The sequence below is a fragment of the Lepidochelys kempii genome, chromosome 3 (assembly GCF_965140265.1).
Source record: "Lepidochelys kempii isolate rLepKem1 chromosome 3, rLepKem1.hap2, whole genome shotgun sequence".
NCBI classification, from domain to species: domain Eukaryota; kingdom Metazoa; phylum Chordata; order Testudines; family Cheloniidae; genus Lepidochelys; species Lepidochelys kempii.
In genome coordinates this window covers 67748258-67775427 of record NC_133258.1, presented here as the reverse complement: position 1 = coordinate 67775427, position 27170 = coordinate 67748258, and the positions used below count along the sequence as shown (strand labels likewise).

The following is a 27170-nucleotide window of genomic DNA, read 5'->3' as shown; positions in this document are numbered from 1 at the left end:
GTGTCTCTGCCGCTGCCAGGGCCAGGACAAAGGCACATTAGCACGTGATGGGGACGGAGCTTCATAAATGGGACCCGAGAGAAAGAGGGGGGGTGCGAGGAGCCAGGCTGGGAGGAGAGGCGCGGACACACACACTCAGCCGGGGCCGGGCGCGCAGCAGCTGCAGCCGCAGAGGAGGAGTGGGGGCGGCTTCCTCCCAGCCGGGGGCAGGAGGAGCACATGGAGAGCAGCGCCCGGCGCGCTGCCTGAGCCTGCCTGCTGTCCTTCCCCAGCTCCCAGCGCCGCCTCCTCTCCTCTCCCCGGCGCCCCGGGCCCGGCCGGGGCGGGGCGGCCCGCGTGCTCCCTGCTGGGGGGAGCTGTAGTGAGCGCGGGAGCGCGTCTCAGTCCCGCCGAGGAGCCGCCGCGCCACTTGGCAAGAGCACGAGGCAGGCGAGAAGGAGCAGCGGCCCGGAGCAGGAGCCGATGTGAAGGGTAAGGAAGAGCGGGAGGGGCGCTCAGCACGGAAGGAGCCGTCCCCTCCCGAGTGTGTGTCTGGGGGGGAGGGGGGGGCAGCCCTGGAAGCGCATCTCACTAGGGGGTGAGAGATACCGGCTACTACACTAGTGTCAATGCCAGATCAACTTCCTTGCTGTGCTGGTCAAGGGGCTGCTGTCCTCCCCATGTCTCTGCTCAGTTCCTTGAGTATTCTAAGGCTCAGGTATCTGTCTATTACACATAGCTTCCTGACCCTGTGTGTGTGTGTCTGTCTGTCTGTCACAAATAGCGTCCTGACCCTGTGTGTGTGTGTGGGGGGGGCTGTCACAAATAGCGTCCTGACCCTGTGTGTGTGTGTGGGGGGGGCTGTCACAAATAGCGTCCTGACCCTGTGTGTGTGTGTCTGTCTGTCTGTCACAAATAGCGTCCTGACCCTGTGTGTGTGTGGGGGGGGGGCTGTCACAAATAGCTTCCTGACCCTGTGTGTGTGTGTCTGTCTGTCTGTCACAAATAGCGTCCTGACCCTGTGTGTGTGTGTGTGGGGGGCTGTCACAAATAGCTTCCTGACCCTGTGTGTGTGTGTCTGTCTGTCTGTCACAAATAGCGTCCTGACCCTGTGTGTGTGTGGGGGGGGGGGCTGTCACAAATAGCTTCCTGACCCTCTGTGTGTGTGTGTCTGTCTGTCTGTCACAAATAGCGTCCTGACCCTGTGTGTGTGTGTGGGGGGGGGCTGTCACAAATAGCTTCCTGACCCTCTGTGTGTGTGTGTCTGTCTGTCTGTCACAAATAGCGTCCTGACCCTGTGTGTGGGGGGGGGGCTGTCACAAATAGCTTCCTGACCCTCTGTGTGTGTGTGTCTGTCTGTCTGTCACAAATAGCTTCCTGACCCTGTGTGTGTGGGGGGGGGGGCTGTCACAAATAGGTTGCTGACCCTCTGTGTGTGTGTGTGGCTGTCACAAATAGCTTCCTGACCCTCTATGTGTGTGTCTGTCACAAATAGGTTGCTGACCCTCTGTGTGTGTGTGTCTGTCACAAATAGGTTGCTGACCCTCTGTGTGTGTGTGTCTGTCACAAATAGCTTCCTGACCCTCTGTGTGTGTGTGTGTCTGTCACAAATAGGTTTCAGAGTAGCAGCCGTGTTAGTCTGTATTCGCAAAAAGAAAAGGAGGACTTGTGGCACCTTAGAGACTAACCAATTTATTTGAGCATAAGCCTCTGTGTGTGTTTGTGTGTCTATCACAAATAGCTTGCTGACCCTTTCTCTGTGTGTTTTTATCACAAATAGCTTACTGACCCGCTCTCTCTCTCTCTCTTTCTGGGTATACCCCCTACTAACACACTTAAGTAATACATGTAATCATCTGTATAATAATATACTATGGATTATTTGTTAAGCACATTCTTGGTGCTGTACAGAATAGAGGGGAAGGTGCAGTCCATGTCCCAAGGACCTTACAATCATATTACAAAGGGACTCACATGCACATATTCTGTTGAAAAAATTTTCTCCTCATTAAATGTAGAGGAATGCATTAGAACCCTCTTAAACAAATACCTGTTAAACTGATAAACTTTATTTGCAGTAGCTTGTAAATTACAGTAGTAATGCCCCTTATTAGCTGAACAAATTATGTTCCTTGAACAAAACAGGAATATTAAAATGCAGGAGACTGTCCCAGTAAATTGCCATTTAATTAAATAATTATTAGAGACAGTCCTCCCTGCGCGCCAAAACTATGACATTTAATTACTTTTGGTGTATTTTCATGAATTTGAGGTTTAAATGGTAACACTGTGAATTTGTGTGTTCTGTATGTATGTACTGCTTGTTTTACTGTGTGTACATACATGAATAGCATGCTGGTAAAATGAGTATGTTACTGAAAGCTACATGCTTGTTAAAAGGCTACCAAAGTCTTTTGAGTATTGTAGTTTATTTTCTTTACACATGTATATTAATTATGGTCTTTTGTCTGTTTTGAATGATGCTCAGTAATTTCCTCATGGCTGGCTGTCTTTATTTTTCTGTTTTTCACACTATGTCAGCAGTCTAACCTAAGATTGGTAAGGACAGTTTGTTATAGAACAACATTTACTGGATGGAAAATTTTGTCTGTTTCATTACTTCCATTAATAGATATGTATTGAATAGAAAGGACAAACCCAGCTCCTGACAAGAAAGAGCCCTGTAGATGCTAAGGACTTGTGGTTTTATGGTTAATATAAGTCTATTCTTCTGTGATTCTGAAGCTCTCAGAGAAATCAACCTCTTAGGTTCCCATAGGACATTAGCTGACATTGAGGATTTCTTCTCTAATCCTAACTCATTGATAATTTACAGTGGATAACATTCTTATTGATTTTTTTCTATACTTCTCCCTCCACCTCCCCCCCAAAAAAGATAACCCTCTGCTATTGACATTTTAACTGAAATAAAAGTCAACTTGTAATTGTGTATGCAAAGATGTTCAGCGAGGATGTCACTAAACCTTGAGCATTGAATCTCATTTGAATATTCAGTATTGTTGGTTTTTTAAACCTAAGAACTGAAAAAAATTCCCCCAACCAGTCAGGTGTTTCTAAACTTCTTGCATGTATCATAATAAACTTTCAGATTTACAGTTACAAGTAGCCAGCTGGGTTTTATTGTAAATGGACATTAGCTGATATTTTGGAAACAAAATAATCTGCATTGAGGACACCCCTGGATGAGGTATGTATTAAGTCTTTGATAGGAGAAAAGGTTTCACTGGGATACTTTGGTTTAAGATCAGTAAAATAGTGTTAGAAGACAAAATCTATAGCTTTTCCCATTTTCCTAAAATTACGATGAGTGTTACTTCTTGTATGAAAGGAGATTACATGAACATGTTATGCAGCTTTGATCATAGGTAGTATATTTCAGAAGAGTTAAGGAAATGTATGACAGTGAACTAGAGCTGAAAAATTCTTCTTTTTGGTATTTTTATGCTTTAAGATATAATTATTTGTTGAGAGTTTTTTTTTTAAAAGTCTTAAATGTAGGGTGGTGGATTTTTATCCTTTTTATTTGTATCCCTTGTTTTCAGTTTTATTGTTCACCATTTCCTAAAGGAACATGTTGTTCTCTGTGTAGTAGTGATACTAATATTCCCATCTAGCAAACTTAGGTGCAGGACTAGAGTGTTGTTTTTGGTATTTAATAATGTTAGAGTACTCAAACTGTTAAAATGATAACAATTAGTTGAGAGCAGTTAATTATTCTTTTCAGATTACACTTAATAACTGCTTGCCATAGGTTTTCCCATTTCTTCTCCAGAAAGAAAAAGGCTCACTGATTGTGTTGGAGGTATTTATTAAACAGAAAGACTTAATTAAATTAACTGTAAAAGAAATGCATGAAACACCTTTTAAATAACTTAAAAAGATGAATGTTAAATTTTTTTATTTGCTTCAGGCTGAAATTAGTTTTGTAGCCACCACCAAATTCAGGTACCTCATTATTATTCTTTGGAATAAAAGGCAGAACAATTTGAATAAAAAACATTTTAAAATGGAATTGACAAAAACAATAAACATATTTCTGGGGATTGTAGTAGGGATTACTTGCGGGGGAGGGGGGGAAGTTGGCTAGGTAAAGAGAGATTATTTTCTATGCATTTATCTCATCAACTAACCAGTAACAATATCTCAGAAACATTAAATTAAAAATACTTTACATCATGCTATGGAATCAGGATTTTATTAGTAAGAGAGTAAGCTGGTTGAAGCCTTTGATCTTAGCCGTTGTTCTTTAGTTAATTATGTTGGCTCAATTGCATAAAGGACACCATTAAGCGCTTTCATGCTTTACTAAAAGGATGGCATGTCTCAACCAATGTAAGTCTGTCTTTCTGTTTCAGTGTTCACAATTTTCTAATTTGGCTATTGAAATTTTAAGCATGAAATAGTTTTGTTTATTTAAATTATTTCCTTCTTTTATCCTTTTGACTATAATATAGACTTGATGAAAAATGCTTGCAAGCTATAATAGAACTGAAAATTTCAGTGCTGAAAGGTTTATATTCTAGAGATTGAGTACTTGGTTGCTTTCTCCTCTTATTGAATAGAGCTTTGTGATAACATTAAAAAGCAAGTGGAAACCCAGACCAATCTTTATATTCACTTAATACTACCAGAGAATTTTACACATTTCTCTTCATTCCTGACTCTACAGGTCTCTTTCATCTACTCACTGCCACTCATTTCACTAATTTCTTATAGAAAAAGTTTGGTTTAGTTTTCTATATTTAGAAAGAGATTAACATATTTTTTTAAATACAAACTTTGTGACCTTTCTTTGGCAATTCAGTCAGAGGTTTCTATGTATCTGCAGAATTCATTTTTGTCCACAGTGATTTCTTTTCATTTCTTTGTGCATGATTATATTGGCTTTATCTGATTCTCCTCATGAAGCAGTACATGTCTATAGAGATGTTTTGCTGCAGCTCCCCAAATAGTTCAGCCTATCTGAAATGATGAATGTCATACAAAATCATTTATCAACCATCTGAGTGAAAACTTGGATATTTTCCTTTCTGTGCCAGAGAATTTGTGCAGTTTGCTGCTGATTTAAAATGTGTACTTGCAAGTGACCCTAAAACTGGTGTTTGGCCAAGTTCAAAGCAGCTGTGCAGATGGACACAGAAGACAGAAGTCTGAGGGAAATAGACCCTTTTAATCATAACAAGGCTGCTCTTGTTTTCCTATCGATAGTAGAAATGCATGCCAGGCCCTTGTACTCAAACGCAATCTTGCAAATGTGCCAGAATAGGCAGCAATGGCATTCTATTATTAATATAAAGTTAAAATGTGTTAGGATTTAGTAGGGTTGAACCCTCTATCTTGTTCATATTGTTCCCTACTTCTGTTCTATTCGTAGACTGGCACTGTATTGATGTAAAAGGTGCATATAGAATTACTATTGTTGAGATAAGGACTTCCACTCAGAACCTATCTTATTGGAAATGTATGTGTTTGTAACTGATTGCAGAAGCCAGGTTGGAGTTGTCTATGGAATGGTTATAATTACTTATAAATCAGTTTCTTGTTGAAAGAACTTCTGAAGTTGCCTTTGGTGCACGTAAAAATAGTTCAATTAGCAACGTGAGGTTGGACAACATTTGCTCATGTTTGTGTATTATGCAAGGGCTTTATGAATATCCAACCATTGGGCCCAATCCTTCTCCAGTTGTAGGCTTTTCTGATCAAATTAGCCAAATTCATATTGCAGATAAAATAACTAATTCACTATTGAATTACTACTCCATTTACCCCATTTACTCTCAACTATACTACTTAATACAATACAGTTTATTTAGGTTTATGTTGAGCTGTTACCATAACTAGACATATAGATTTAAGGTTTTGTCCTAATTGTGCAGATTGGGGCTAAATTTTATTAGATTTTGCCTGATCCAGTATAAGCCTTATCTCTGGCAAGTGTGTATTTATTCTTTCTGAGAAAATCATGTTTACCCACTAAAAAGTGATGAGCAGAAGCAGTTGATTAGGGAATACTATGAAATCTATTTCAGATCCAGCTGGTGTAATTTTCACACCTGCATTTTAGGAAACCCTTTCAACATTTTTGTTTGTTTGTTTTTGTTTTTTCTTTCTCTTTGTGAATATCTGAATGTGCCTGCTATAATCAGGAATCTTTATTTTTAGCCAACTCTGTCTCTCTAACAGTGCAGACTGCATCTGTGCTTGGAAAATTATGTAAAATGGGTTTGGAGGTTTTAAATAAATACATTGACAGCATCTCAGTGGATACACTGACTTTAGATTTTTGCTTTTCCCCCCACAAAGGCTGTGTACGGGATATATTAAAACAATGTACAACAGATATTTCACATATAGTAGCTCTGCCATCTATTATACTTATTCTTCTTATTCTTTAACTTGTCTGCTAACATTTAGCACCAGGAATTTGGGTTTATTGATGCTAAACACCATTGCGACACTTTTAAGACTTTGCGTTTCTCCAGTGAGATTTGATACTATATTTTAAACTTTCAAACTGAGAAATGAATTTTATCTTTTTAAAAATTTATTTCTGCAAATGAAATATTATACTGGTTGCATGTATTTTTGCTTTTTGTTCTGATATAAGGGAGATCAGAATCTACTATAATTCTTCTCTCTGTTAAGAAAAGCATCTGCATATTTCAAAGACATGCACCATTGCCAAGCAATCTGGTGTAGTGGTTTAATATTCTGGCAAATAATTTCACAAGTTGCTTGTGTATATAAGGGCAGTATAGCAGAATATTATAATCTGAATGCAACTATGAAGAGTTATCTGATCTTATTTAAATTTGATAAAAGTCGATAGAGATCTAAAATCCAAAGAATGTTTTCCATTTTTTAACTGAAGTACATCTTACAAAGAGTTCTGGAGTGAGACATCAAATTAACTAAAAACCTTGCTATCGTAAATTCTGAGCATTGCACTATATGATGGTCTAACAATAATTTCCAAGAGAAGTGGACTCCTGAGAACTAAAGTAGATTAATATTGCATGGTGGGTACCCTTTTGACCCTCTTTGCACTGACCTTTTGTTTTCACCAGTATACCCCTTTCCTTTCCATATTCTGTTTATTGTATCCCCTGCACTGATCATTCTGTAGTTACATTTGAGATCCTTCTCTTTCTTCTCAGCCCAGTGCTTCCATTTTCTCAAACGCTTTGATTTCACTAGAGTCTGCAGCCTGAACTGCTCATCTGATCCATTCTTTGCTAACCTTCCCCAACCCCAGTGCCTTGTGTCAATACTTACAGTCCTGTCCTGTTCATTGCCCATAAGCAACTTGGCACCATCAGAATTCTTCATTTCTTCCTGCACTGTCTGAATACAGATCAGAAATAGACCTTCAAATGCACAAGCCAGTGCCTTAAAAACAATGATGTGTGCTCTAGTTCCATATCCACTATAAAATCTGGAAATCCTATCATACCCCTCACCTTACAGTGCATCCGAAGTGTAATCCATATTCTCTTTCAATTCAAAAGGCATTGGTAATCTTCTCATGCTTCCATGCCATTACTTTTCTCCTTTACCCACCCAGCTTTTCTCTGACCAGCTACAAAGAATATTTTCCTTCTTTAAATCTAAGAACCAGCATTTGTGCTAATCTCCCCTCCATCCTGCTCCTCTCCACTAATGCCTTCTCCTCTTCTCTTCCACTTTTCTGTTCCCTTCCCACTTAGCAATAATCTGTTAAGAAACCACGTGTTCTTTTGCTCCCCACCATTCCCCAGTTACACACGTCCTTCTCCTATAGTTGTTCCTACATAACCACCGCTGTCAATATTTACTTTGCATCTGGCACGTTACTTAAAATCTGCTGCTGTCCACTTCAGTATTATTTATTTATGTATCATTCTTTTCAGACAGAAAAAAGAGAGTCACAGGATCTGCCCCAGTTTCTTAAAATCTCTCTAGAGCTTGACTTCTTCCTACCATTCTGTCTCTAACCATCACTTTCTCAGTAAAGTACAGTACATTTTCCCCCCTCCCTTCAATCCTTTCTACCACAAGAGTATCCATGACCTTTTTTTATTCTGAATTTTGCTATGACATGGAAACAGCCCTCTTCTGAGTAGATAATTATTTCTTCCTTTCTGTTAATTAAGGTTTTTCCTCTCTGATTGTTTTTCCTTAACTTCACATTGTGGACCATTCCATCCTTTGATGGATCACTTCCAATGCTATCCAGTAGTCTCTGGTTCCCTCTTCGAGGCTCTGCACCTTCGAATCAACCTGCTCTTTCTCTCTGTACTTGATGATCATCCCTTTCTGTGCCAAGCCGTTCTCTGTGCTGTCCCACATAATTCAGTGCTAAGCTCAGCTCTTTTTTGTCTACTTTCTCCCTCTTGGTCATCTTGTCCCTACCTATAGCTTTTACATCAAATGGCACTCAACTGTACATAGCAGTTGCATCTTTCAGTATTAAGCTAGTTGAAAAATGCAAGAAAAAATACCTTTTCATCATTTTTTGGTTGCTGAAATTTTGAATTTCTGAAATTTTTTGACCAGCCAAGTTTGGTAAAAAAAACCAGCAAAAATCTTCTGAGAAATTTTTGTCGAAACATCAAAAAGTCAAAAAATGTTGACCAGCTCTCTTCAACACCTTCAATGAGTGTTCTTTCTACTTTCTCTGTCTTCAGTAGGTAAAGGGTGTTTTTGACTTCTCAGCTTTCTTCAGCTAAATGTCTCAAAGACAGAAGTGCTTCTTTTGGGAAAGGGGAACATCTCTAAATAGAGTTATATCTTCCCTATTGACCCAGATCTCCCACTTGCCTCCACTGTCCGCAACCTTGGCATCATTCTTATTTCTGAACTCTCCTTCTCCTCCCACATCTCCTGTGTCTGTAAATCTGCTTATCAGCGCCTCTGCAATATTTCCTATGTATACTACTGTCTCAACTCCACCTCAACTGAAATCCTTAATCAAAATGTCTAGCACACTGTTGGCATCATACAACTAGAACTTAGTAATATTCACCTTTTATTGAAATGTTGTTCTTGATGGCTTCCCCAAGTACTAGCTCTCTGGACTCCAGCATCTATACAGAATGCTGCTGCCCAATTTCTCACATTCACAAAGAAGCATCATCTGGCTATCCTGGAACAGCTCAGATGGCTTTGTATTAAATTGTTAGGTTATAGTTCAAAACCCCCCTCCTTGCCTTTAAAACCTTCCAGATTAACTCATAGGAAACAGGAAGAGAAAAGGCCTCTCTGCCCCCCTTTTCACCTAGCACTAGCTTCTTCTCAGCCTTCACACAATCGACAATGCAAGGAGTATGGGGAATAAATAGGAAAAACTAGAAGTATTAGTACATAAGCTAAATATGACTTTGTGCAATAAATCTCATGACTGGAATATTGGTATAGAAGTGTATAGCTTGTTCAGAAAAGATAGGAAAAAAAGGGAGGAGGTATTGCAGACCAGTTGAAAGCCTCTCTGGGAGAAGATAAAAGGAGAAAAAACAAGGGCAACACCATGGTAGGAGTCTACTATAGACCACCAAATCAGGAGGAGGAGATGGATGAGGCATTTCTGGAACAAACACCAGAAATATCCAAAATAGAAGACCTGGTAGTAATGGGGCATTAACTACCCAGACATATGAAGTAATACAGCAAAACACAAAATGTCAATTAAATTATTGGAATGTATTGGGGGACAGCTTCGTGTTTCAGAAGGCAGAAGAAGGGGGACAACCATTTTGGACTTGATTCTGACTAACAGGGAGGAATTGGTTGTAAATGTAAAGGTAGAAGGCCATTTGGGTGTACGTGATCATGAAATGATAGATTTCATGATTCTACGAAAATGAAGGAGTGAAAGCAGCAGATTAAGGACAGTGGACTTCAAAAAAGCAGACTTTAACAAACTCAGAGAACTGGCAGGTAAGATCCCATGAGAAGAAAAATCTAAGAGAAAAATGTTCAGGAGAGCTGTCTGTTTCTCAAAAAGACAGTATTAGAGGCACAACTATCCTGATGCAAAGGAGAGACAGGAAAAATAGTAAGAGACCACTATGGCTCCATCAGGAGCATTTAACTGACCTGAAAATCAGAAGGGAATCCTACAAAAAGTGGAAGCATGGACAAATGGCTAAGGAGAAGTACAAAAGAATAGCTCAAGTATGTAGAAACAAAATCAGAAAGGCTAAGGCACAAAACGAATTACACCTAGCAAGAGACACACAAGGCAATAAGAAGAGGTTCTATAGAGGAGCAAGAGATGGACACAAGATTACTTAGTAGGAAAAGAGAACTAATAATGGATGACATCAAGAATGCTGAGGTGTATAATGCTATTTTATGTCAGTCTTCTCTAAAAAAGTTAATATGGCTTTTGACACAGTCCCAAATTGCATTCTCATAAGCAAACTAGGGAAATGTGGTCTATATTAAATTATTGTAAGGTAGGCGTAAACTGGTTGAAAGACTGTATTCAAAGAAAAGGAGTACTTGTGGCACCTTAGAGACTAACCAATTTATTTGAGCATGAGCTTTCGTGAGCTACAGAATGCATCCGATGAAGTGAGCTGTAGCTCACGAAAGCTCATGCTCAAATAAATTGGTTAGTCTCTAAGGTGCCACAAGTACTCCTTTTCTTTTTGCGAATACAGACTAACACGGCTGTTACTCTGAAACCTGTATTCAAAGAGTAGTTATCAATGGTTCAATGTCAAACTGTGATGATGTATCTAGTGAAGTGCCGCAGGGGTCTCTCCTGAGTCTGGTACCATTCAATATTTTCATTTAATGACTTGAATAATGGAGTGGATAGCGAGTGTACTTATAAAATTTATAGATGACACTAAGCTGGGAGGGGTTGCAAGCACTTTGGAGGACAGGATTCAAATTCAAAATGACCTTGATATATATGAGAACTTTTCTAAAATTAACAAAATTAAATTCAATAAAGATAAGTACAAAGTACTACACTTAGGAATGAACAATCAAATACAAAATGGAAAATAACTGATAGGTAGAAGTACTGATAAAAAGGATCTGAGGGTTATAGTGGATCACAAATTTGAATATGTGATGTAGTTGTGAAAAAGACTAATACCATGTTAATAGGAGTACCATATGTAAGACATGGGAAGTAATTGTCCCAGTCTGCGCGGCATTGGTGAGTCTTCAGTTGTAGCACCATGTCCAGTTCTGAGCACTACACTTTACAAAAGATGTGGACAAATTGGGGAGAATCTAAAGGAGAGCAATTAAAATGATAAAAGGTTTAGAAAACCTGACCTGTGGAATGGTTAAAAAAACTGAGCATGTTTAGTCTTGAGAAAAGATGGCTGCAAGGGGACCTGATAACAAGTCTTCAAATATGTTAAGGGCTGTTATAAAGAGGACCATGATCACTTGTTCACCATGTCCACTGAAGGTAGGACAAAAAGTAATTGGCTTAATCTGCAGCACGGAAGATTTAGATTAGATATTAGGGAAAACTTTCTAACTATAATGACAGTTATGTTCTGGAATAGGCTTCCAAGGGAGGTTTTGGAATCTCTGTCATTGGAGGTTTTAAGAGCAGGTTAGGGATGGTTTAGGTTTACTTGGTCCTGCCTCAGAGCACAAGGGCTGAACTGGATGACTGCTCGAGGTCCCTTCCAGCCCTACTTTTCTATGACTGTATGAATCTTAAAGCTACAGGTATGTGAGCCTTTTCCTGGGCAGCTCCTGTTGTCAGGTAGAGCCATCCAGTGTTTCTGCCTGCCCCTCACAATCAACCATCCACCAATTTTCAAATCTCAGAAGAGAACCTATGTTTTTCTTCCCTGTTATTTCCCTCTTCCTCTGGTTTCACTTTTTATTCCCACTTGGTCAATCTATTAACTCTGCAAAGCTTTTTGCACTAGAGTCTGCATGAAAGAGAGTATGCAAAACAGTGAGTTTAGAGCATGTACCCCTTACACTGATTGCAGAACAGTTTCCAGTATAAACTCATGTATTCACTTGGTCATAACCCTTCCAAAACATCCACCTTTTTGGCTGAAAACGTCCATGTTTAATCACTGCCCAAACAAGATTTTTTCCCCTAGAAAATGTAAGCAATCTCCCTTCAGTTGTTTTGGAGTTTAGTGAGAGTGGAGAAGGAATATGCTACCAGTTAAAATCTAACCATACTTTTTTTAGACAGGGCTAATGCTAAAATGGCTGAAGTTTGAAAGCTGGCATAGGCATAGGCATGGAGGCTTTTCCTGGGTTGGAAAAAGTCCCTGGAGGTTGATTTTTAAAAGTTATGAGCATTTGAAAATTTTGCTGTGAGCCCGGGCAATAGATGTTTCGTTATGTATGTTGGTGCATATTTAGGCTCCGATCCTGGAATGGGCGCTATGTAGGTGGATCTTTGCATCCATGTGAATCCCTGTTGACTGCAGTTGGGCTCTGAATGGGCACAGCTACTATCATTAAGTGTACATTAGCTGAAATTAGTTTGCAGAATTTAATTATGAAAAACTATATCAAACTGCTATTCATTGCCAAATCTATTCTGAGTTGGTCCCACCTTAACTGAGTTTATCCTGAATCCAGATCAATCTTCTCCAACTGCTGCTCTTAATCTGAACCCTCCCCTGTCCTGGCAGTTGCTTTATTGTCTCCCAAAACTGGTTTATTTTTTTTTAAATGCTTAATAATGACCTGTGAAAGATTTTAAAATTTTGAGCTTGTGCCATTTTTTTATATATATATCCTAGCAGCTGAAGGCCTGTCCTGTCACATGGGTGTAATTCATAAAGCCATCGGTAAAAGAGCCAAAACTGAGGGTTCTTGTTTCCATGCACTGTGTTGTAGTGAATCATGTTGCTGTTTGTACTTGTTCTCCAGCCTGTGCACAGAGCTGCGCTGGCGGCATGACCACCTCTTTGTTACCTCGGGTAGCCCTTATTCCCACCTTCTCTGATCAACCGTCACATTCCAACCACCATGGAACCTTTGGACTCCAATATTCCGTCTCGTTCTCACAGGGCCAGTGACGACTGAACATTTCTAAACAAAATAATATTTTGTAATATTTCTTAGTAATATTTCTAAACAAAAAGAGCTCTTAGCCCGCTGTTTCCATCACCTGTCACTGACGCAACAGACATTCTAGGCTTCCGAGTGGCACAGTCTGGTGTCAGTTCTGGAATATGTGTGTTGCTTTGTGCAGGTGGCAAATGAGGGGTGTTTGCTGCTGTGAGGGAGTATGTGTACCTGTGGTTATTGTTTGTGGTGTTGTGTGGGTGATTTTGAAGAACTGTGATTGTTGGGCCAAGTAATCCACCATCTGCCTCATACAACCAATGAAATTATTGCATGCAAATTGGCACTGGAGTAAGGGTAGTGATGGGTTGAGTTACCTCTGATATCACAATGGCCTAGGTTTCTTGGTGTGGCATAGATACCTGCCTTGCTGTCGCCTGGGTGTAATTCGTAAAGTCAAAATGGCTGAGAACTTAAAAATGGATGGTAGCAGACCACGAATCCCTGTGATGGTTGACCCTGGTGATATTCTGAACAAAAATGTCTCAGCCATGGTTGGAGCTGTTTCCATTGCTTCACACTGCCTCTACAGACATTCTAGGCTTCAGAGTGAAATTTCTAGAGTCTTATTATATAGCTAAAGGAGGCCTGCAAGGTGGGGTTTTGATTTGTTTTGTTTTTTCAAAAAGGTTATGCACATAGCCAGTCTCTGTAACCATACCTTCCCATCACTGTTACCCTCATCCGCCCTCACCCACTCCCTCTGCTTGTTTGTGATGCCAACATGTTGTGTCTTCTCTTAATTTAGATTATAAACTCTTTGGGCCAGGGTACAGCACCCAAAACAATAAGACCCTGATCCTGATGGGGCCTCTGAGCACTACAATAGTAAAACAAACAAATAATAATCACTTACCACTGGTTTCTGACTAGTTTACACCCAACATAAAACTTGCATCACTAAATTATATAAAAATCTGAATTTAGTCCGGTGACTTCATAAACATCACACTTGCTTATGCCAGTCCTGATCTTTGGCCCACCATAGCTAGAAACTACCTTATTTGTTGAGAGCACTTATTATTCTCTTTAATGATCTTCCCTCTGAAGTCCTCACACAGGCAAAATTTCCACTGAATTCAATGGGAGTTTTCCTGAGTAGCTAGTGTCTGTACACTTGAAATGTTATTTAAATCCTAAAATGTTAAATAAACAGCATTCAAGATGTAACAAACATTTTCACGTTCTTTTGCAACAAGCTCTTTGCATCACTTCAGTGAGACGCAGTCTCACTTCTTGTATTCTGCGTTTTCTTTTTAAGGCTTGGAAACCTAGTTCTGGTCTCGGCAGTTGTACTGTTCACCACCATTTATAATAACGCAATTATTAAACTAAATTTTAATTGTATACGCCTGTTCTAATTCATTTAGGCTATCATCTACTATTTCTCTAACATTTTTGATTACCCAGGCATGATGGTAAATTATTATTATTGTTGTTATTACTATTATTTCTACTGGGCTAGGGTCCATGGGACCAGTCAAGTTTGTAGTCCCATTTGGCTTGGCATTGTACAAACACATAGGATACAATTCCTGACCCAAAGAGCTTACAACCTAAGATGGTGAGCAACATATGAAGACTTTGGGAGAGGATTACAATCCAAATATATGATTTTATATACATATTTCAATGCATTTTAAAAAAATACATTTCAACTATACAAGCTGCCCTTTGACCAATTCTGAATGATCTGTAAATCTCATAGAAGAACCGTGTAAAATGGAAATCCAAATATTTTACAAAATGAAAATTAGTGAATCATGATTATTATTATCATTGTATTATTTTAGTATTGTTTGTTTTGACTTCTTGTTCTCAGCATATCTGCAGTTTTCAGCAGCACCATCATTTTACCTTTTTTAGGAAGAATTTTACTATTTATTTTTATAGATTATTAAAATTGCTTTGTCAATCATTCTGCCTTGAAGAAAAATTCAGCTTTTATAGATGATGGCAATAATTGTAATAACCAGCCTACTGCAAAAAGAATAGAGAATTGTTATTCATATTAGTGTAGTATTCTTTTCCCCTGAGTAAATGAGCTTTGCATGGGGGACCTACACAAGGTTTAGGAGAGAGTTGATCCTCCTGTAATCCAACCATGTATTTACACAGCCTTTCCATGGTCACTACTGCATACAGCTTCTGGATTCTAGTAATATCTATGTAACCCTTAAGAGGCTTTACGTGACTGTGCAATGGGGAGCAGAGGCAGAATTTGCCCCGTAGGCTTTAATTAATTCAGCTGTTTAAGGGTTCACTCCTACAAAGTGCCAAGTGCCCACAACTCTTAGTAGAAGGTGTGGGTGGTCAGCACTTCGCAGAATCAAGCCCTAATAATGCAAACTGGAAGGAGAATTGATAAACCAAAGTCAAACCAAGTAATGTCATTGACAGACAAGATGGCCAATTGTGTCCTTAAAAACTAGTCCAGTTAATGGATGACACTTTGTACATTTTCTGTGGTAGTGGAAGTCACAATGCCACAGGCTTGTGGAAAACTTCTTATGTGGAAGAAGTGATATGGGCTAAAGTAGTGTGCGTTTGTTTTGTTTGTTTTTGTTGGCAAGGAGGTTAAGGTAAAAGGGAAGATTATTTACCTTGTACTTTAGCTGGAGATTTTAATCTATTAACTTTTGTCTGTAGTTAGAATTCACTACTTACTGTGAACTAATTCATGTAGTTATGTAATTGCACTAAAACTTTTAGGGTTGGCACCAGCAGTGCCTCTAATTCATCTTTAATCAATTTTTTTCATTCTTTTAAAGCCATTTTTAAAAGCAAGCCTAGAGAGCTCATTTCAGGTGCCAGACTAAGCGCTTTGGAGATAGAAGTCCTATATTCTCAGAACAGGTACAGACAGCACAGGCAGTAGAAATGCAAGGTCCCACACTGCTGCATTAATATGTCTCCACGCTGTCCTGGAGGGACCACTCCTGGGAGGAAAGATTTTGAACACTATTGAAGCTGCCAACAAGGGGAGAAGTGTGCTGGTGATTTTCATGATGTGGACTCTTGTCCACTATGAAATGGCAGTGGCGCTCACCCATTTATTTGTGTTATCAGATGGTCACTATTGATCTGGGCTGGATTTAAACCAATTGCTTAGAAGAGGATGGCCACATAGTTCATTTCAGTCCCCTAAGATATCCAGCTGCCATTGGCACTTCCACACATGCCACCAATCTCTCCATTTGTAGAGTAATAGTACTGAACTGTTTCTAGATGGAACATTTGAGAGCTGACATCTCAGAATACTGACATATGCATCTTACAAGCAAGTGACCCCATGAATGAGGGCCTGCCTTTGAGAATATAGGACCAGATTCTCAGCCAATATAAATCAATGTAGCTCCTTTGATTTTAGAGGAGCTACGCTGGTTTATACCAGCTGAGGATCTGGACCACAGTCATCTGCTAACTCTGCAGCCATAAACTCTGACTTCTGTTTTCACTAGCTGGAAGTGAGGAAGTTTGCTAATTGATTATATATATATCCATGCTATAGTTTATACAGAGACACCATATTATGTATATTAAAAATAAGCTAACCCCCAATAAAATACAGTTCAATGTCAGTTGAATGGTTGTTTTACTGCAACTTTAATAAAAATCAACTGCTACTTTAATAGGTGCGTGCACACATACTGCCAGAGATTTCCAATTATGATATTCCCAGCAGCAAACAATAACAAAATTAATGTCAGTTGTATCCCCAAAAGCCTAAACTGTATTACTAATGAACTCTCAAAGAAAACTCTATGCAAAGGCAATAAGGTGCAAATCACTATAATAATCTAAATGTAGAAATACAGAAAAACATCATTGAAATGCAGAGTAGGATTTGCCTCTTGTGATCCCATTAACCGTCTTGTTAGCTTAGTGTCTGCATACATAGTGGTACTGTAACATACTCCTTCTAAAATACAAACACACAAATTCATTTCCACTACATGCATCTGACGAAGTGGGTATTCATCCATGAAAGTTTATGCTCTAATACGTCTATAAGGTGCAACAGGACTCTTTACCACTTTTACAGATCCAGACTAACACGGCTACCCCTCTGATACTTGACACAAATTCATGGGTTTTTTTTGTATTTTAAACAAGGGTAGGATTTGAACCAGGGCTTGTACTTTATTATGAAGCAATATATACTTAAGGTGACTCTAGCAGAAACTATCTCCTTCCGAGTAATTTGTCTTTCTCGTAGATGTACTCAGTTGCATAACAATTTGCAGTCTTGACTCAAATACAATCTTCTTGACATTGAGTTATAGCTTTAATGATTAAGACAGCTGTCTTTCCTCTGGCAGAAGTAAATTCTAAGACCATTGAATATTTAAATACTACCATCATCTTTATATGTGTATAGAGTTAATTGGTTTTTTTATAGTTTGAAATTAATAAAGTGTTTTTTACATACTGTTATAAGCTGTGTTCTGTTAGAAAGTTGCCCAGTTCACCCGAGAGTTGGTTACAAATCAGTTGACAGCAAAATCATTGTTATAATGTATACAATCTATAAAAACAACGAGGAATCCTTGTGGCACATTAGAGACTAACACATTTATTTGGGCATAAGCTTTCATTGGCTAAAACCCACTCCACCAGATGCATGAAGTAAAAAATACAGTACGCAGGTATTTATGTTACAGTATGTGAAAAGATGGGAGTTGCCTTACCAAGTTGGGGGTCAGTGCAAACGAGGCCAATTCAATCAAGGTGGAAGTGGTCTATTCCCAACAGTTGACACGAAGGGGTAAATATCAACAGAGGGAAAATTACTTTTTGTAGTGCTAACAAGGCCAATTCAATCAGGGTGGATGTCGCTCATTCCCAATAGTTGACAAGAAGGTGTTAGCACTGATGTCTCCACTTGGTAAGGCAACTCCGATCTTTTCATGTGCTGTAACATATATATACCTGCCTCCTGTATTTTTCACTCCATGCATCTGATGAAGCTTATGCGCAAATAAATTTGTTAGCCTCTGAGGTGCCACAAGGATTCCTTGTTGTTTTTGCTGATACAGACTAACACGGCTTTCCCTTCTAAAACAATCAATACAATCCACTATAAACATTTATAAAGTACCTTCTGGATGAAAGGAGCATTAAATGTAAGATTATTATAATTTATTTTCAATATGTTCTTCAGGAAAGTTGTCTTTCATCACCATTCAGACCTTAAGAATTCTAATCCATTTTAAGACTGTGTGTTTTACAATGAAGATTTTGCTTTGCACAGTTATGAACCCTATACATGATATCAAAACTCACACAGCCATTTGTTACGTATTAGACTCTCCGGTTATTACATATACTTTTTCACCATTTTTACAACACTGATGTTGCACTGTCCTCTTGAGGTGTAGCTTTATATCCTACCTTTAACACTAGCTGTCTAGGAGCTTTATCCAAAACGCATTGAAGTCAGTGAGAAAGCCTCCGATTGACATCAGTGGATTTTGGACAAGAGCCTAGGTGCTCAGATACCAAAGCATAACTGCAGTATAAATATCTAGCTAGACAGATGATCTCTGCTTCTTTCTGGAAATACCAATGATAACCTCCATTTTGAAATGTTTCTATTGTCATGAGAGAGGAAACATACTTTTTACTACATATTTTTTTTATATTCAGTAATACTGAGCAGATGTATTTTCTTATAATTGTGGAACTCCCCTCTTTACTTCAAGGACTGAGGCAGTCAGTTTCTCTGGATTTTGCCAACTAATCCCTTGTATGCTGTCTAACATTTATAGCCAGCCATACCAACTGATCAGGTGAAGTCAGTGTGTGGTTGTATGCAATACCAGTAATTTCCTGGTGACCCCATCAGTTTCTCCAGAGTTTAAGCTTCCATTTTAACACAAACAAAACAAAAAAAATAATTTTTTGGCACTTATAGTTGCTGATATAGCCTTATGAATGTCTGATTAAGGCTTAATATAAACAGAAACAATGGGTCTGCTTCTCACTTGCACTATGACCCTTTTACACCACTCTGGCAATATAAAGGGGCTTTAAGGTAGATATTTAAGGTCCTTTTATACTGCCAGAGTAGTGTAAAGAGGTTTTGATGCAAATGAGAATCAGGCCTGGTAGCTTTAGGGCAAAAATGAACTGCCCCTATTCATCTCTATGGGGTGTTAACTCTGAAGTTTATTGATTGAAATTACTGTAAAATGTCAATATTGACTATTTAACTACTGTTAATTTTATCAGAAACATTCTGGGATTGTGGGCACAGCTTATGTAGAATACCATCACTTTTCCCTTGTTTTCTGCTACTACTTCTGCTAGAAGTAATTAACAGAATAATGACACTCATTATCCTCCAAATGCATATAGTGTGTATATAAATAAAACAATTTAATAATTAATTGTCAATAATTATTATATATCCAGTATCCTGGCACTAGGCCTTCAATATGTAGCTCAGATTACTGCAACACAGACCTAGACACACACACAGGAATACGGACAGGGTGAACAGTGAAATCTGCATTTGTATATCAATCTTTGTTGATCCGCTCCTTCAGTGTTCTTTCCTTGCAGTTAGATTTACAACACCCTCAATAGTAAAGTAAAACAATGATTGTTCAATTTAAAATGATCTCTGCACTGGCAATTGTTTCTAAATGGAAAAAGTCAGAAAATGTTGTTCCACAAGGTTCTTTGAAATCAGACATCTCAGCTCAGTTCTAGAGGTAATATCTTTCTGGTGGAGCTGCTCAGAAAATTTTGATGAAAAATTAAAACTATTTTCTAGGGAATATCTTTTCCCCATTTTTCAGCTTCTTTCTCATGTGTAGACATGTAATGTGTTTCAGATGTTTTGCTTCTAAATAATTGATCAACTCTTCTGACTACATAGCAGGTGACAAAGGCTAGACCTGTAGTTCAGTACAAGGAAAGATGAAATGTTATTTGTCATGACTGAGTTAAGTTGTTTGTAAACTTTATCTACCCGTTTATCTTAATTGTTTGATCTTTTTCCCCCTTCCCAGGATTTCCTCACATGTATTTTTTCCCAAGTCTCTTTGAATCCTACCTAATACAAGACTGGGGTTATGAAGTCGATCCTAGATGGCCTCGCAGACACAACTTTCCGAACAATTACAACAGATCTTCTTTACATGGGTTCCAACGATATCCAGTACGAAGATATTAAAGGTGACATGGCCTCCAAACTAGGATACTACCCACAGAAATTCCCCTTATCTTCCTTCAGGGGTGATCCTTTCCAAGAAAAAATGACTGCAGGAGATGATCCCCTATTAAGTATCATTCCATCGGATCAGATCAATATTACAGATTTTTACAACAAGTCCCTATCCACTTTCAAGGATAATGAGGAGAATCTACAATGTGGGGAGAACTTCATGGATATGGAGTGCTTTATGATTCTAAACCCCACCCAGCAGCTGGCCATTGCAGTGCTGTCCCTTACCCTGGGCACCTTCACCGTTCTGGAGAACCTTCTAGTGCTGTGTGTTATCCTGCACTCTCGAAGCCTCCGGTGCAGGCCCTCCTACCATTTCATTGGCAGCTTGGCAGTGGCTGACCTCCTGGGCAGTGTAATTTTCGTCTACAGCTTCGTTGATTTCCATGTTTTCCATCGGAAAGACAGTCCTAATGTGTTTCTGTTCAAATTGGGTGGAGTTACAGCCTCATTCACTGCTTCAGTAGGCAGCCTTTTCCTTACTGCAATAGACAGGTACATATCTATACACAGGCCACTAGCTTACAAAAGAATTGTTACCAGACCAAAGGCTGTCGTAGCATTCTGTGTGATGTGGACCATAGCTATCGTAATAGCTGTTCTTCCTCTGCTCGGCTGGAACTGCAAAAAACTCAATTCTGTTTGTTCAGACATCTTCCCTCTCATTGATGAGACCTATCTAATGTTCTGGATTGGGGTCACCACTGTACTCCTGCTGTTTATTGTGTATGCCTATATGTACATATTGTGGAAGGCTCATAGTCATGCTGTTAGAATGATTCAGCGTGGCACTCAAAAAAGCATAATAATTCATACCACAGAGGATGGTAAAGTACATATTACTAGACCTGATCAAACTCGTATGGACATCAGGTTAGCCAAAACCTTGGTCCTTATTCTGGTGGTTTTAATCATATGCTGGGGTCCTCTACTTGCAATTATGGTGTATGATGTCTTTGGGAAAATGAACAAGCTCATCAAGACTGTCTTTGCATTCTGTAGCATGCTCTGTTTGATGAATTCAACAGTGAATCCCATCATCTATGCTCTAAGAAGCAAGGACTTGAGACATGCTTTCCGGAGCATGTTTCCACCCTGTGAAGGGACTACGCAGCCTCTTGATAACAGTATGGAGTCTGACTGCCAGCACAAACATGCTAACAATGCAGGTAATGTTCACAGGGCAGCTGAAAGCTGTATTAAGAGCACAGTTAAGATCGCCAAAGTGACCATGTCTGTCTCCACAGACACAACTGCAGAGGCATTGTAAATCAAAGCCCTCTCAACGTTGTAAGAATAGAAGTTTGTTTTAAACTAACAAAAAATACATGACTTAAAGCTTTTGTTCCCTCACCTGTAACATTTAAGTTTGTCATAATAAGCTATACAATGATTGTTTTAAGAATCATTGCCATTGGCCAGTCCTCCAAGTTTAACAATTAGGGATTCAAACTACTTTAAAAAAATAAAAGTTTTCAATTAAAGAAAGTGCTCATTGAATAATAAAGTATAAAACTCTGGCAGAACGTACAGAAAATGTCAAACTAGCAACAATTCCTTCAGAAGTTACTGGGGGGGGAGTGGAGGGGAATCTGAAAACTTGTGAAACCTAACTGAAAACTAAAACATCCTAAAGCCATGTCATCAAATAAGAAAAAGCCTTGTAATCATAATGTTCATTCCATTGTGAAATGTATTAAATGTCTATAAGTCATAGAAGTTTTCATTTCGTTCCAAAAGCGGCAGTACTGAGTTTTAGAGGTTCTGTAAAATGTGTTGTGTCCTGTGCAATGTATACTGTTTTATTACTTGTTACTGATATTTGTCTAACTAAACCAAGTGATAACGTAAAGTTGTGTGGAAATAATGTGAAATATGTGTTATGTAAACCCCACTGAAAATACCTTCTGTATTTGAAGCACTCCTATGAGCTATTTTGGAAATTTTACATGTTTAGTCGGCTTCTGTGGATTTAGAGGAAAGGCATTGTATTTCTTCAACTAAAATTATTTGACATTTGAAATCCCCATTAATTTTAACTTTCATCTGTGTAGAAGAATAACAGCAACAAGGGAATATAGACTAGCACTGCACAGAAAGGAATGCACTGGTTCAGACTTTTAAATACCACTGCGTTTATACATAAGGACATTTATTGTCTTACGGACTATGCCTTTCTGGTGGGCATTATGTAAATATGAACACTAAAAAGAAATGGTACTGGATACTGGCTTCTTTAATTGGCAACTGCTAGCACTGGACCTCTGAAAACAGCATGTGTCAGATTCAGTGTATAATGTTATTACTGTGCAGTTGATATATACTGGAACTGTGCTGTGTTCCTATATCCCAGGATTAAACAGATTTAAAGCCTGAGATGCCAAACTCCAGTCTTCACTAAACAAGGAGCAAGTATTGTCGAAATTAGACATTTTTTATGTTTGAGCGTTTATATAAATAAATATCTGTGTTTGTGTGTGCACACACTTGTGTGTACGTATACTAAGTAAATGTGGGTCACAATAGTATTACTAAGATAGGAAACTGTGCCCAAATGTAAACTATTTCTTGTTGCACTCTTTGCACATGAATTCTGTTCCTAAAATTGAGTTCTTCCAGCTGATCAGTGATGAACTTACTAATTGTAAGATTCAGAACATACTCGTTGATCCACACTGAGAGACTTATCCATGTATTAGAGAAAATAACCTTTTTAGTTTTACTTGAGAACAAGGCAGAAAACAATCAGGAGGAAAGGGTAAGAGGCAAAATATGCCATGAACAAAAATAGACAACAGAAAATCAGTATTTACAGTGTTAAAAAAATTGAATGTTGGAGATAAGACTTTTTTTTTTCAAAAAAGTCCTTGAGTATTAAATCTATTTGCTTGAAATCAGGTGTGTCTCTCTGTAAAAACAGGGTATCAACCTGAAACCATCATAATTAAGGCAAAGAAAGAGTTTTTAGATCCAAAGGTGCAATTCCATCTTATAATGGAAATTTTTAAAACCTTGGATATTTTTTAGTAATTAAATCGCCTTCTTGACATGGATATTCTCTAAATCTCATTCTGAATAAGAGCCATTGAGCCTTATTCTCCACTGCCTGGTACATTAGGTCATATTCTGTCCCCTGCTCCACCTGTTTTATGCTAAAGCCGCCACAAAGCCAAGCTAGCCAACTAGCTACCCAAGGATTCCCCCAAGACGGGGAATCCCTCAGTGGCATAGGGCTTGTGTAGCCAATTCTACACCACCTCTTCATGCTCTATGGGGAGAAGCTTAGGAAAGGAAGCATGGCTAGATCACTGATGATCTGTGGCTGCCAGAATGACCTCTTGGGCACTGTGGTAGCTGCTCACAAGTCAGAGCAGCCAGTAGCACCAAACACCAGACAGCCCCAGGATTGTGGGGGGAGCAAGGGAGTGTCATATAGCCATCTTTGCTCCCAACCCTATCTAGGGTACTGTGCTGAGCAGAACTTGACTGGAGCTAAGGATGTAGCTCCATGTTTAGTCATTTACATCTGTGGTATCTGAGTCCAAATCAGAGAAGTTGCATTTTACGGCTACTGTGCACTGGTGTAAATGACTCCACAAGGTACAAAGCTGTGAAGATTCAGGCCTATTTCCTAAAGACTGGTCATAGCATGGCACTTTGTAAGAGCCCTGTCCTGCAAGGTTCTGAGTAATTCCTGACAGATACTGAGTTCCTGCCATTCATGCTTACCTGGGTGGGAGAGCAGGGAGCCTAGAACCCTGCGAGGAGGTCCACTGTACCTTGTAAGAGTAGGCCCATGGGATGACTAAAGGATGAGGTTTCTCAGAGTATTGCTCTACTTCTGGTGAAATCTAACAATGAAAGAGCTTTCTTTCCTTTCCACAAATACATTGTTTTTCATGCAGCAGTCTGGGAGGAAAGAACACAATGTCAAATGAAAAGGTATTTTAAGAGCCATTTTTTGAAACTGTCTTCTTGTGAATTCAATGAAAATTTTATAAATTTTTGTTGTTGTGGATTCAAGTTCTAAATTTTATGTGATAAATCGTGGGACAATGGGGCTGTCTTGGCACTAAACTTGGTGCTTATTGATATAAGAAATCACATCCTGTGAAATATTCACATATCAAGATCTTCATTTACATATGAGTTTTTTAAAAGGTTTGTGGATTATATTTCATCTTAACATCATTTCTCAATTTAGGTGGCAAAAAAGTCCCTACAAAATGTAAACTAAATAATTATTATTTAATTAGAAAATCAGTTCCTGTTCTTAGATTTGCTGTACTTAAACTTGTGCCTAAGGTAGTCCTATTTTGCAATTGCCCACCTTCCTTTGGTGATGGCACAACTAACCCAAATAGTATTCCACAACCGCCCCCACTCTCATAAAATGAATAACTCTGTAGTTACAGTTCGGTGTATTTATCAACTTTAAGTGTTGTATATCTATAAAAGAGACCATCCATATCATGTGCAAAGTTAGATTCTCAACGATCTAATTGTATATTTGTATAATATCGTATCTCCTCGATGCTGTGCAATCACTGTCAAAGTTTTCTTGCACTGGCCTTCTGATGAAAATGTTAAGATGCCTATTGTAAGATAAACAGAACATTTTACCTGCTGTTATTGGGCTGAATGTATGTAAATAAGTAACAATAAAAAAGTCATCTGTACAAGCAGTGGCCTAAAAAGTCTGTAATTTTAGGATAGGATTGAAGTTGCTGTGACATCTGAAAAGCTACCTTTGAATAAACTGTTTACAGGGCCTCTTGGGATGCAATGTCATAGAGAAAGGAAAGTCTTTCTTTGTGACAATATGCCATAGAGAAATTGGATTACCAGAGCTTTTATTTCCAATGTTTCAAAGTGGAGAACATAATTCTTTATTGTCTGTAAATCTAACATTATTACTTCCTCTTAGAAGAATATTGTATTGTTAGATGTTTGTTTGAGCTGGTAACATCCTTGCAACTGCTGCAATATCTTCTGTTAGCAACCTGTATGATACTTTGTACACAAGTACTGGTAAGATTGTCATTAACAGTAGCTTCGACCATTTAACTACCTATAGCAGAATAGTATTTCTGTAATATTTCCAATGTATTACTACCATGCCATATTTTATTTCTATAATGTAATTAAACTGTTATTTATTCAAAGAGAAAGTATTCCATTATGTTTGTTTTCCAAAAGTCAAAATTACTGAGCGTACCCCAGAAGATGCCACTTCATCCCACAATCTGGGGCTGTAGATTTTATTTATAAAGGTTTTTTTCCCTTGTCAAATGTGTAAACAACTGGTTATATACAACAGTTGTCAAGCTTCATGCATCTTCATTGTATTTGTGTTTCTTTGGGGGTCGAGGGTAGATAATATATAAATAAATATATAAATTTTATATATATAAAACTGTTATGGAGACAAAGGTGTGATGACGTGGATAAGACTGAATCTCTTACGTCATTACATAGGCAAACTTTTCACTTCCTCGAACTGCAAAAGCATAACTAAGGAACCTGGAATGTCAATATTCAGAAGGCTATCTCAAAGTGGAGTTTTTCTGGAAAGTTTGAGGGAAATCAGACAAAGCATTTCCAAGAGTTATTTAAAATCTAAGGGAAATTCTTAGACAAGAAAATTTGTTAAGATGAGGTTAAGGATAAAAATCAACTTTGATACCAACACTCAAACTAAACAATCTTTGACATTTCACCAGCATTATCTTACACCCAAGGCAGACTTTTTCTGAAAAGTGTGTTGCAAATCAGATGAAGGCTTTGTACTTTCTGATGAATTTTCCTATGTTTTCTTTTGAGTGTAATTTTGACTTAGAATTTCCAGCCTTACTAATGTTTGTTCTTTTCTGAAAAGAACACTTTTATTTTAAGGATTCCCTCCCCCCCCCCAGTACCCCCAGTACCCCCAGTATTTAGTTGCCACCCAAGCTCCAGCACAAGGAAGTTATGAAATACTATTATTAGTTTTCATTTTTTGCCTCTGTCAGAAGCTTATGTATGCATGAAGATGTAATCATATTAAGAAAGAGAAACTGTACCATACAAGAAAGATAAATAAAAGGTCAGAAGAGGGGAATAAATATGTCTTCTCTGCCAAGTGCATCAAAAAACAAAACCCTGAATTAGTTACTGGTAAGTATACAAATGAAAAGAGCAGTGAGTTAAACATGGGGGGGGGGGAGTTTAGATTGTCCCCAGGTTTGGCCACTATTAACTAGTACAAAGGGCCACTAGAGGAGGAAAGTCTATAAAAGGAGAGGGTATAGTGGCACAAGGCTGTGACAACCTATTTGCTGCTCAGGGCTCACAGGAGCTAGCGCTAATGCTTATCAGGGAAGAAGTAGCGACAGGACATTTAGATGACAAACATCCTGAAGCACACACTAGTAGTGGGGCTTTTTTATGGTGCTTCCAGCAAAAACTAACCCTCCTGACCTAACACCTGGTGAGGGTGAAATTCCTCTGACGGCACAAGAGAAATATTGCTGGCTGGCACGAGAAAAACAAAATTTGTGTCTCTCTGCACCATTCAGGGTGACCTAACCCACTAACTATGGTATTCACACTGTAGTAGGGCCTCGTCTCCCACACCCTCACTCCCATGAGTAAACCCATTAACTCTAATGGGACTATTTAAGAGTGTGCAGATTAGGAACCTACATGAAGAAATATTCTCAATGGAATTTAAGTAAGATTGTAACCTTATAAAATGACAACAAGGAGAACTTGAAAGCTATCCCACTTGTTTAGACTAGATTTAGTCACAGATGTTTTCCACTTTTTCAGTTGAATACCCAAAGTACCAGTGGGACCCAAGCAGCTTAATGAAGAAGTGCAGTCACAGTGGAGTGAAACT

The 27170-nt window shown here is 38.7% G+C and overlaps 1 protein-coding gene across 2 annotated transcripts; it reads left to right on the top strand.

Annotated features, from left to right (window-relative positions):
• On the top strand, positions 1 to 21835 carry CNR1 (cannabinoid receptor 1). 2 transcript variants are annotated; one of them, XM_073335145.1, is made up of 2 exons: positions 1 to 471; positions 20076 to 21835. In XM_073335145.1, exon 2 carries the CDS (start codon positions 20139 to 20141, stop codon positions 21558 to 21560), a length of 1422 nt encoding a protein of 473 aa, XP_073191246.1. In that variant the 5' UTR covers positions 1 to 471; positions 20076 to 20138; the 3' UTR covers positions 21561 to 21835. The 2 variants fall into 2 exon arrangements, with proteins under 2 accessions (XP_073191246.1, XP_073191247.1); XM_073335146.1 differs by lacking the exon at positions 1 to 471 and adding an exon at positions 3154 to 3187.
• The last annotated feature ends 5335 nt before the right edge of the window (positions 21836 to 27170 follow it).